We start from the raw sequence: 12465 nt of genomic DNA on the forward strand, positions 1-12465 counted from the left end.
ACGTGGAAAGAATCTATTAAAGCATTTTTTGTGGTAAACGACCTCGAAATTGTCATGAATGAGGATTTCCCTCAAGTCCCAACCTATGATGCACTACTAAATGTTCATAATGCATATGAGGTGTGGATGAAGGCTAATTTGGGGGCTCGAGTTCACATTTTGGTAAGCATACCTGATGCGTTGGCCAAAAGGTTTGAGAACATAGTCATTGCAAATAAGATGATGGAATCAATGCAAGAATTGTTTGAACGTAAGTTTTCGCTATTCAAACAAAACGGGATTGATGACAATGAAACCAGTAGTGTCAGTTCTCAAGATAATCTCCAGTCCATATTGAATGTCAAGGGACTAATAGAGAAAGCAATCGTTGCTAACTTTGATGATGTTAATCGATGAGGATTGTCCTCTGAAGTGAAACTTGGAGTTTATGATTTGGGTTCTAGAACTGATCCCACTACTCTCCAGAAAAGGAAGAACTCCAAAGAAAATAAATATGATTTATTTTTCTTAGAGATGTGCTTAATAGAGAATGATGATTCTGCCAGGATAGTTGATTCAGGAGCTACTAACCACGTGTGTTCATCCCATCAAGGATTTAGTTCCTAGAAACAGTTGGAAGCTGGAGATATGACTCTTAGAGTCGGTACTGGTGAGGTCGTTTCAGCTATTAATGTAGGCAGGCTTAAGTTATTTTTGGACAAGAAATGATATATGTTATTAGATAACGTATATGTAGTTCCTCATATCAAAAGGAACCTAATTTCTGTTTCTTGTCTGATTGAACAAAATTATTCCATATTCTTCTCTGAGAATAAAGTGTTTATTTTTAAGAATGGAATTGAGATAGGTTTTGGTTCAATGGAAAATAACTTGTATGTACTAAGGCCATTAGTCATAAAAGTTGTGCTCAATACTGAAATGTTCAAAATAGAAACAATTGTAAAAAGATCGAGAATTTCTCCTAAAGAAAATGCCCATCTTTTGCATCTAAGGTTAGGTCACATTAATCTCAATAGGATTGATAAATTGGTGAAAAGTGGACTTTTAAATGGTTTAGAATAAAATTCTTTACTAGAACACAAAATGATCAAACGACCTTTTATTGGAAAAGGTTATAGAGCCAAAGAAACCTTGGAGCTTATACATTAAGAACCTTTGTGGTCTGATCAATGTAAAAGCACGAGGTTGGTATGAATATTTCATCTCTTTCGTAGATGATTATTCTAGATTTGGGTATCTATACCTAATGCAACATAAATCTGAAACTCTTAAAAAGTTCAAGGAGTATAAGGCTGAAGTTGAAAACTTGTTAGGTAAAAAGATAAAAACACTACGATCTGATCGTGGTGGAGATTATATGGACTTAAGATTCCAAAACTATATGATAGGACATGGAATCACATCCCAACTCTTAGCCCTAGGTACCCCTCAATAAAATGGTATATCAGAAAGGAGAAACAGAACCCTGTTGGACATGGTTCGGTCTATGACGAGTTATGCTCATTTTACTGACTCATGTTGGTGATATGTAGTAGAGACTGCAACTTATATTTTGAACAACGTTCCCTCAAAGAGTGTTTCTGAAACACCTTTTGAGTTATATAGAGGTCATAATGGTAGTTTACGCCACTTCAAAATTTGGAGATGTTCAGCCCATGTGCTAATGGAAAACCCCAAAAAGTTGGAACCTCGTTAAAAAATGTGCCTATTTGTAGGTTACCCCAAGGAAATGAGAGGTAGATACTTCTATGATCCAAGTGAGAATAAAGTGTTTTTGTCGACAAGTGCTACATTCTTGGAAGAAGACCACATGAGGGATTGTAAACCATGATGTAAACTTTTTTTAATTGAGATTTCTAATGAGATTACTGAGACTTCAACAAGAGTTGTTGAACAGGTTGATTGATCAGCAAGGGTTGTTGATGTTAGTTCATCTAGTCATCCATCTCAAGAGTTGAGATTGCATCGACATAGTGGGAGGGTTAACAACCCACCTATACGCTACATGAGTTTAAAAGAAGCCCAAAACATCATAACTCAAGATGGTGTTGAGGATCTGTTGTCTTATAAGCAAGCAATGGAAGATGTTGACAAGGATGAATGGATTAAAGCCATGAATCAAGAAATAGAGTCCATGTACTTCAATTTTGTCTAAGATCTTGTAGATCAGACTGATGGGGTAAAACCTATAGGTTGTAAATGGATCTATAGGAGGAAAAGAGGTGTAGATGGAAAGGTATAGACCTTTAAAGCTAGACTTATGGAAAATTTTATACTCAGGTTGAGGGAGTAGACTATGAAGAATCTTTCTCACCCGTTGTCATGTTAAAGTGTATCAGGATTCTTTTGTCCATAGCCACATATTATGACAATGGCTTTGATCACAATGTTGGAATCTCGATCTTGGAATATAAGATTTGATACTGTGGTCAAATCTTATGGTTTTGATCATAATGTTGATAAGCCTTGTCTTTACAAGAAAATCATCAACAACTCAGTAGCTTTCCTCATGTTGAATGTGGATGATATCCTACTCATTGGGAATGATGTAGGTTTACTGATTGATGTAAAAGAATGGCTATCCACCTAATTCCAAATGAAAGATTTGGGAGAGGCGCATTTTGTTCTAAGGATCCAGATTATAAGGGATCGTAAGAACAAAGGGTTGACCTTGTCTCAGGCATCGTATATTGACAAGATGCTTGTCAGATATTCGATGCACAATTCCAAGAAGGATTTATTACCTTTCAAGCATGAAAATTTTTTGTCTAAGGAACAGTGTCCCAAGACTCCTCAAGAGGTTGAGAAAATGAGACAAATTCCTTATGCATCGGCTATTGGTAGCCTTGTGTATGCAATGTTATGTACTAGACCTGACATATGCTATACAGTATGGATTATCAGTTGATATTATTCCAATCTAGGATTAGATCATTGGACGGCGGTCAAAATGATCCTCAAGTAAATTTGAAGAACGAGGGATTATATGATCATGTGTGAAGATAAGGATTTGATCCTTACAGGATACACTGACTCTAACTTTCGGACTGATCGGGATTCTCGAAAATCCATATTAGGGTCAGTTTTTACTCTGAATGGACGAGCTATAGTATGGCGAAGCATCAAGCAAGGATGCATTGTAGACTCCACTATGGAAGACGAATACATAGCTTCTTATGAAACTGGTAAGGAGATTGTTTGGCTTAAGAAGTTCTTTACATATTTGAAAGTTGTTCCAAATATGTCTTTGCTCACCACACTTTATTGTGATAACAGTGGTGCTGTAGCAAATTCTAAGGAACCTAGGAGTCATCGAAGAAGCAAGCATATAAAACGAAAATATCATTTGATTCGGTAGATTGTGCATCGAGGTGACGTGATTGTCACAAAAATTTCTTTGGAGCAGAACATTGCCGATCCGTTTACAAAGCCTCTCATGGAAAAATTATTCGAGGATCATCTAGAAAGTCTGAGTCTATAGGATATGCAGTACATTCTTTAAGGCAAGTGGGATATGTTACTGAGGTATAATGTATGCCATAGTTTATTGTATTTTTGTACATTATTTGTATTGTATATTAGTCTCCTTAATCTTTAGGACAAGTGGGAGATTGTTGGGAATGGTGTCTTAAGTCTCCTTGTAATCTCATAGTTTGTAAACTTTATATAAACATATTGTTGTTAATAAAATAAGTGTTATTTCATAAGCATATACAAGTATGTAGAGACATACAAGTGGATCTTGTTTAAATAATAACCTAAACGGTCTGTAGTAGATGGATAAGGCTGGGTACCTTATCCTAGTGACACTATGGATATAGCCTGCTTTGTATGTGTTACAAGTGTTGTAAAGTGCTACAAATGATCTGATCCTGATCATTCATGTGGAGACATGCAAGCGGGGGTATCCTATATAGAGTTTGTATAAGACCAGACCATGAAATGATTAGTCTCTTTATATAACACTGTTAATAATAGGGACATACATTTCACTAAGATGACCATAGCCGACATGAACTGAATCTAGAGTGAGTTGTGAACTCCTGCTCATGAAGGTGGTCCTTTGATTTGTATGGGTGAGAGTGGCCAAATTGCTAACTTAACAAGCCTATCATTTTGGGGATTCGTTTGACTGGGGAGCTGGGAACACAACTACACAAGACGGAATTCACTTCTTCCCTGATGCAGGGGCAAGTAGATAAATTTCTCCCTCAAGGGTTGATTTCGGGTCTTGAACATAGTGGCCATACCCTCTCCTGGATCGAGAGGAACTTGATCATAATGGGACTATGACTTATTGTTCATTAGAGAACTCAGTGGTACTTGAGAAGTTAGATGTAACTACAGGGTCAAAATGGTATTTTGGCCCAACTATACTTATGATCAATTTGTGAAGGGCGCATTATTGATTGGTTATATCCAATGGACATGTAGTGTGAAGAGTGCAGCTGTTGGTCTTTAGTGGACTGACCGACAATTAACGGATGTTGGGTAATTTAATTAAAGAGTTTAATTAATTATTCGAGTACTGTTGGAGCTTCAATCTACAAGTCCATTATAATGTAGCTCAACAGAGATTTAATTGAGATTTAATCTTTGGATTAATTTGATGTGTTCAAATTAATTGAGGGAATTAATTATATATGATATAATTCATTATAATGTATTTGATACACTATAATTGAGAGGAATTTCAATATGATTCAAATACCAATTATATGAATAAGATTCATGTAATAAAATATAGATATGATTTATATTGAGAGGAATTAAATATTTAGATAGGATCCAAATATCTTTTATATGGATGAGATTCATATAAGTGGATTTAATATAAATGTAATTTATATTAAATGCCATGTATAATTGAGAGAGAATAAAATCTATAGTTTATGTTATATTTGATGCAATATAAAACTATAGGCTATATGTTATATTTGATATAACATATATGTATATATAAAATAAAGTAGTTATTATATATATATATATATATATTCTATTTTATTAATTTAATTGAAATTAATAAAAAGGAATGGAGTTATAAATCACTCCCCCCATTCTCTCAAGTTAACTTACGTGGGATTCAAGAAGTTGAATGAATCATCTTCTTCTTTAATTCTCTAAAAAAAGAAGTGTTCTCTCTAAGGAAAAACTCACAGAGAAGAAAAGTTCTTCTCATCCCTCTCATCCTTTCCACATCTTTCCCTCTTCCAAGGATTCAAGCAAAGTCCACAACCCTTACTTGAATCCTTTATCGCAACAGAATACAATAGGTTCCCAAGTGGTGGTGTCCGTGTGAAGAAGGACATCCACATGTAAGGAGTTCTATTTGTGGTTTGTACAAGGGAGTCGTTGAAGAAAGAGTTTTTCAAAAGTAAGGGTTTCCGAAACTCTATGTAATTGTTTTAAAGCATGCTGTATTTTTAAGTAATGCATATCTTGTTGTTGTTTTGCTATAAAACTTTATATTCAATAAAAACGGAATTTGAAATGATCTTTGCTTCAGCTTCAAGGATCTTTTCCAAAAATTTTCTTCATGACAACTTTCAGTTCTTGGTTAGTGGATTTAGGAACATAATTTGGTCATGTTGTGGCTATCATGCAGTTATGGTAGCAATTTCAAATTTGAGCATTTTAGTGGATTTAGCAACTTTAGATTATCTAGAAGCCTAATTGTCTAGGAACTTTGTTCTTGACTTATTTATAGGGATCCTAGAGTTTAGTTATATGCTTTTAGGACTATCGAATGACGGGATTAGTCTTGAAAGAAATTTAGGTGGATTTAGGGGGAAGGGATTTACTTTGACACTTTCTATATATTTGTTGCTACTTTATAGGTTTAAATGGCATTTAGGTGGAACTAAGACACATTCATAGCTTGGCTGGAGGGGAGGGATGTATATATTGTAATTGTTTTTTAGATTATCTAGAAGCCTAATTATGCACATTAAAAGAACTTTGTTCTTGGCTTATTTGTAGGGATCCGAGAGTTGAGTTATATGCTTTTAGGACTATCAAATGACTGGTTTAGTCTTGAAAGAAATTTAGATGGATTTAGGGAGGAGGGATTCATTTCAACACGTTTTATGCATGTGTTACTACTTTGTAGGTTTAAATGGAACTTAGGTGGAACTAGGACACGTTCGTAGCTTGGGGGAAGGGGGGGGGGAGGGGGAGGACGTATATGTTGTAATTGTGTTTTAGATTATCTTGAAGCCTAATTGTGCACTTTAAAGAAATTTTGTTCTTGGCTAATTTGTAGGGATCCGATAGTTGTGGTGGTTTAAAGGGCGTTTATGTATTTGTTTAAATGAATTTACGACATGCTCATAGTGTGAATGGGGGTTCACATCTTAATTATAACCATTTTAATCACTTTTTAGATAGTAAAATGGTTGTTTGTGGTGTCCATGTTTTAATTATGAACATTGATGACATGTTTGTAGCTTAAGAGGGGGATCATTCCTTACAACCATTTTAAACATTTTGTTTAAAGTCTTTGTGTGATTGTTAAGATCTTTTTGTACATTTTTCTTTGTTGTTTTTAAGAAATCTTTCATAATATCTGTTTGTCCTATTTCAGGTTGTTAGTATAAATTCCTAAAGATTATTTTTTGGAGATTGTGAGAAGATTTTGAGATGATTACTTAGTTTGGTTTAGTATCTCACTTATTGGGGTTTAGGGTATTTTGGCTAAGGGAAGAATAAGCTTTTTTTTTTTTTTTTTTTTTTTTTTTTTTTTGTAGGGGATTTGTAAGAAGCTAAAAAAGCTCAAATTTAATTGTATACACAATTTTTGTTCGTAGAATTTTATAGCTTGTGTATTGAATATTAGTCTTATTTTTAAATTTATAAGCTTAATTTTGATATATTTTCCCCCAAGTGATTTGATTGGAGATTAATTTTTGTTTATGCATAATTAGGTATTAAGGAAATAAAAATTTGGTTATTTAATCATTACAAAATATATATAAAATTATAAACAACTTATATCGACGCAAATAAATGTTGACAGATATTGGTCTATTGAACTTGAAATTTTTGTTGTTTAGAAAAATTTTTTTGTTGTCCAAATTGTATTTTGTTGAAAAAACACATATGCCAACGCAAAAAATTTCGTTGGTAAAAATAGTATTTATATCGAAAAAAATAGTTTTCGTTGGGAGGCACTTCTCCCAACATGGAAACGACGATGACTATACTGACACAAAAAAATTTGTTGACATAACCTGTCCCAACGTTTTTAGTACTTTGCGCGATGTTTTTTGCGTGGGAAAAGGTGAAAGTTCTTGTAGGTAAGGGAATGATACCAAGTGGGGAGTTGGGAACATAGCGTCACAAGACGAAATTCACTCCTTCCCTCCTTTAGGGTAAGTAGATAGGTTGTTCTCTTAAGTGCTGATTCCATGACTTGAACAATGAGGCCTCACCCTCTCACTGGCTTGAGAGAGATTTTGTTTATGGTTGGACCATAAATATATTGTTCATTAGAGAATTAGTGGTACTTAAGAAGCAAGAAGTAACTATAAGGGTAAAACAAAAATTTGACCCAGTTGTAGTTACAAACAACCTGTAAAGAATTGACTTACAAGAAATGTTTAAAAATCAATAGACACATAAATATTCTACAGTTCAAAAGAATGCAGTTGTGGGTCTATAATGGAGCGCCCCATAGTTAATGAATGTTGATTAATTTAATGAAAAAGTTTAATTAATTAATCTTGTATCATTAGAGCTTATAATTGTAGATCCATAAGGTCTCTCTCTAGCTCATAATGGGACTAAACAAAGATATATGTGTTGTAAATTTGAAGTGTTTAAATTATTGTTTAAGGGAATTTATTGTATACAATACAATTTAATATAATGTATCTAGATACATTATAAATTATAGTTTACTTAAATTAGATTCAAATTAAAAACTATATAATATGAGAGAATAATATTTGAGGTTCATATATTAAATAATATGAATTGGTTCATATTGAACCTATATAATAAATTTAATGCGGATGAGATTCATAGTAAACTATAGGTTATGAGAGACATGGATATTTGAGCATGATTCAAATATGAAACTAATTAAATATTTGATATTTAATTAAAGATTAAATAAATTTTAATTTGACTCATTATTTAATTAATTATTAATTTAAATTCCAAATTAATAAATTAATTAGTCAATTCCCCTACATTGCAGAGGAATAGTTAGTGGAATGAGAGGATTTAACTCCCTCACGTTTTATTCTGATCCCTTCAAGTCTAAGAAATACAGAATAACTCTCTTTCACTCTTATGTAAAAAAAAAATAATAATAAAAAAATAATAATAATAATAATAGAGAAGCGTTCCCTGGTTTTGCCTTTCCCTTCTCCAAGAACACTAAAGCTCCCACAAGCTTCCTTATTCTAAAGAGAATAGTAGAAAAGAGTGTTGGTCGTGTCTTGCTCGTGGTTTGATCACGCAGTGGATCTAGAAGATTGGGAAAAGGTCTTTAAGAATTGGTTCTACAAAGTTGTAATTCATTTTCTCTAATTAATTTCTTTATAAAGCATGTTTAGCCTAATTTTTTATGTTTATGCTATGTAGTATTTTGTAAAAAAAATTGGGACAAAATGATAAATCGTTTTCGCATTGGGATTAAATCTCTTCAGATGAGGCACCCAACCTCATCCATATACTGTAGACCTTTAGGTTATTTCTTGAGCATGTTCCTTCTATATATCAACTACATAATGTTCAAGACTACATGTAATAACCTTGGATTTTTCTAGTTAATGGATACACTAATATTTCATAATCAATAATTAAATTAATAAAATAATTAATTATGAGGCTTTAGGGCACAAATCCCAACATTTATTTTACGCATACCCCCTCTCCTCTATTTACCTCATTAACTATAGAACAGGCTTTATGAAACAAATCTTTGTGCTTTCCTATGGATCGATTCAATATTGCCACTTGTACTACTTAGTAGAATGGTAGTACTAATTGGTAAATATAAATTTTATTTAACGGCCTAAGAGAGGATTGGACACCCTCCGTTGGGCATGTCATTGAGACAATCACTGTAATCTGTAGCATGTGCAAAGCGAATAATTGTCTTCAGGACAATGCTTATCAGAAGCGTGCCTTGACTACCTTTTGAATCTTTACAAGCTTTTGAGATTTTTATAAATTTTTGTTTGAACATTATCATTATATACAACATGTGTACTATATCTAATTGAAATATAATTATTTTGCTAGTATATTCAATTCTTTTATATCATTTATCCTAACACCAGATTCTATGGTTTGCTTTCTTATTTAATTGATGATTTGAATACGGCTTCTCCTGCATTCCAGTTTACTAGTACAAAAATAAGCATTGCAATCAATAATTGCAAGAAGGAAAAAAAGGGTAGATGAATTCTTTATTTCAAATATACTAGTCTTTACATGTGTTTAGACTATTATTTTCAATGGTTGACTTCAAATTGAAATTTACCTTCATACATGAAATGCATGTGAAAGTAGCTAAAAAATGATCATTTCTTCTTGATAAATTTATTTGCATAATCGATGAGTTTGTCTAGCTCATCCCAACTGATACGACCATCTTTATTAGTATCGGCGTATATCATCCCATGATAAGCTTTGTAGAGTGGAAGAATGGATCCTAAAAAAACAAAAGCTTCTGTTACATCCCTTATTGTGAGGAAACCATCATTGTCGCTATCATGGTATTGAAAAATTTCCTTTATCTGCTCTCGACTAAATTGCATATTAGATGTCTTTATATCAAGAACCCTTGTAGTGGGTACTTGAGCTTTTCCTCCTATTTGTTTATTTGGTTCTATATGAGCATATGAGCTAAGCTTGTGCGGAACATCGTCATTAGTTTTCAGGATTCTCGATATCATTCCTTGATTATTGTTGATTTGAGTTGAACCTCGAGCAATGTCTTTGATAGCTTTTCGACGAACACCTTCTTCACAATTTTTTTCATACTTCTTGATCAACTTAATTGCTTCATACTTAGTCTCGGACACTTGAAGTTGGGGGATATACATGGTTGTACTAGCACTATCTTTGTTTCTATGAGAATTTTGAAGATGGAACAAACTTTAACACAATATTTAGTCTTTTATAATAACTCAAAAAGGAACTTTGGAATCTTATTCTTTTTTAAAGTGAATTGAACATAATCGAAAATATTAATATTTAAAAAAAAAAAAACTAAAATTCCTTATTTCTATCCTTTTGAAAATTGTAGTTCCACGTGACCCAAATACTTATACAATACTTTTTAAATTTAATAAAACAATTTATATTTCCATAGTCACGTTTATCTCGAATAAATTGAACATTTAGAAATAACTATTAAATTTTAAATTGGATGGAAAAAATCAAACTTCTAAAGGTCGACAATACAAATTCTAGCACAGTTGAACACTTTATAAGCTCATGTTGACATATCTAGGTGAAATAGAAGTATTGATTTTTGCAACCATGAGTGATTTTCGAGTTAAACAAACATTCTATAATAAATTAATTTAATGTACGAGGGAAAACACATTAAAATGATGCATTTTAATGAAAAATTTTTGGTCTTGAATGATTTTAATTTCATCCCATTCTTAAAATTCGTTCAAGTAATTGTTAATTTTTTCCTCTAAGATTCTTAATTGAGTAACATACCACAATTATCATCCCAAATAATTGACCTAGATTCATTATTAGACGTGTTTCATGTGTAATGTATGAAATTTGTACTAAATATAAGGGTCGGTTTAGATTGACGTGAGAAAAAAGTATTTTAAAAAAAATCATTTTTATTTAAATATTTTTGATAAAAACTTATTAAAATACATTTGAAAAATTAGTTTGAGCGGTTGCCAAATACTTCATTTTTTTTAAATGACTTCTTTTTTAAATTATACACTTGAAAATGTATTCTAGATACACCATAAATATTACGAACCGTTACTCTTTAAATATGTGGAGATTCATTCTGTTGTCCTGACAATAAGATAGATGGTTTAATCCAAGAAAAAAATTTTGTTCTCTCAACTTTTTTCTGACACTTTATCCTCTTAACATTAATTAAAAAAAACAAAAAAATCATTTTATCCACCAAGAATAAGTAAAGGGTATACAAGAAAATGTTTGAGATTATTATTAAACTATACAATGCATGTCAAATATATATTCTTATATTATACTTGTCAACTTTTTTCTGACACTTTATCTTCTTAACTTTAATTAAAAAAACAAAAAACCATTTTATCCACCAAGAATAAGTAAAGGGTATACAAGAAAATGTTTGTCATTATTATTAAACTATACAATGCATGTCAAATATATATTCTTATATTATACTTGTCAACTTTTTTAATAGAAACTACTTGAGTTCGTTGAAAATACTGAAAAAGAAGGACTAAATTAAATGGATTATAGAACCTTCAGCTTAAGTCATTTTGAAAAGAAAATAAAAAAAAAAAAACTGGAATGTTAAATGAGCTAGAGGAGAAAAGAAAAAACGGTGTAAGAAGAGAAAAAACGGTAGGAAAAGAAAAAAATGGGAAGAAGTAAATCCTGAATGAGCTAGGAGAGACCAAAACAACGTCGTTTCACTAAAGAACAACACGATACCTTTTTGCATTCCGTTTAAAAATAGCGTGGGACTCATAGTTGACATTCACTAGAAAAAATTTGGACTTTAATGTCGATTTAAAACTGACATTAAAGATAGTGTTATTAAAACCTTTAATGTCGGTTTTAAATCTACATTAAAGGGCTTCAATAACACAACCTTCATTGTCGGTTGCAACCGACATTAAAAGTCTTTAATGTTAGTTGCAACCAACGTTAAAGCCTATGTTCTTTTTTTTTTAATTCTTAACCGACATTGAAGCTCGAATTCGTTCGTTTTTTTTAAATTCTGTTGCCGAATCCATTTTTTTGGTAAAAAATATCATGATACATCATCATCGAACGCTATGGCTATGACATATTATTTATGTATGGATTGCAAATCTATTACATTTAGTCCACAAATTCTGCTATAAAATTATAATTTAAAAGGCCGTACAATAATTCAGCCCTTGAAAACACAAATTACAAGTAATACAAACATTATGATTTTACAAAATTATGAGTTTACTGTCCCTCTCCACTTGGTAAGTATGGATCCCTTCATAATTCTTCTTGAACAGACCCCTCAGCTTTAGCAGTGTCTGGTTATAGTCATCTTTGTCTGACCACTATTGTTCAAAGGATCACAAACAAAAAAGGTTTGGGACAAAGGATTGAAAGTGAAAATGTGATTAGAATTCATATTTAACTAACCGTGTTTATTGGGAATGTGTATAAATGGTACGTTCAAGGAAAAATTCTTTACTAGAGTTCCCCAAGAAAAAGTATAAAGTGGTTGCGATACCAAATCTTTACTCCTTTGTTGCACCTGCAAAACAA

At 32.1% G+C, this 12465-nt stretch overlaps 1 protein-coding gene across 1 annotated transcript; it reads right to left on the minus strand.

The window, feature by feature from the left end:
* Nucleotides 1-9399: 9399 nt before the first annotated feature.
* Nucleotides 9400-10101, minus strand: LOC150034871 (uncharacterized). The gene has a single exon (XM_090315822.1). It carries the CDS (start codon nucleotides 10059-10061, stop codon nucleotides 9537-9539), a length of 525 nt encoding a protein of 174 aa, XP_090171948.1. The 5' UTR covers nucleotides 10062-10101; the 3' UTR covers nucleotides 9400-9536.
* Between the last annotated feature and the right edge of the window lie 2364 nt (nucleotides 10102-12465).

This window comes from Benincasa hispida, chromosome 7 (assembly GCF_027475165.1).
Source record: "Benincasa hispida cultivar pf3 chromosome 7, pf3_genome.v1.1, whole genome shotgun sequence".
NCBI classification, from domain to species: domain Eukaryota; kingdom Viridiplantae; phylum Streptophyta; class Magnoliopsida; order Cucurbitales; family Cucurbitaceae; genus Benincasa; species Benincasa hispida.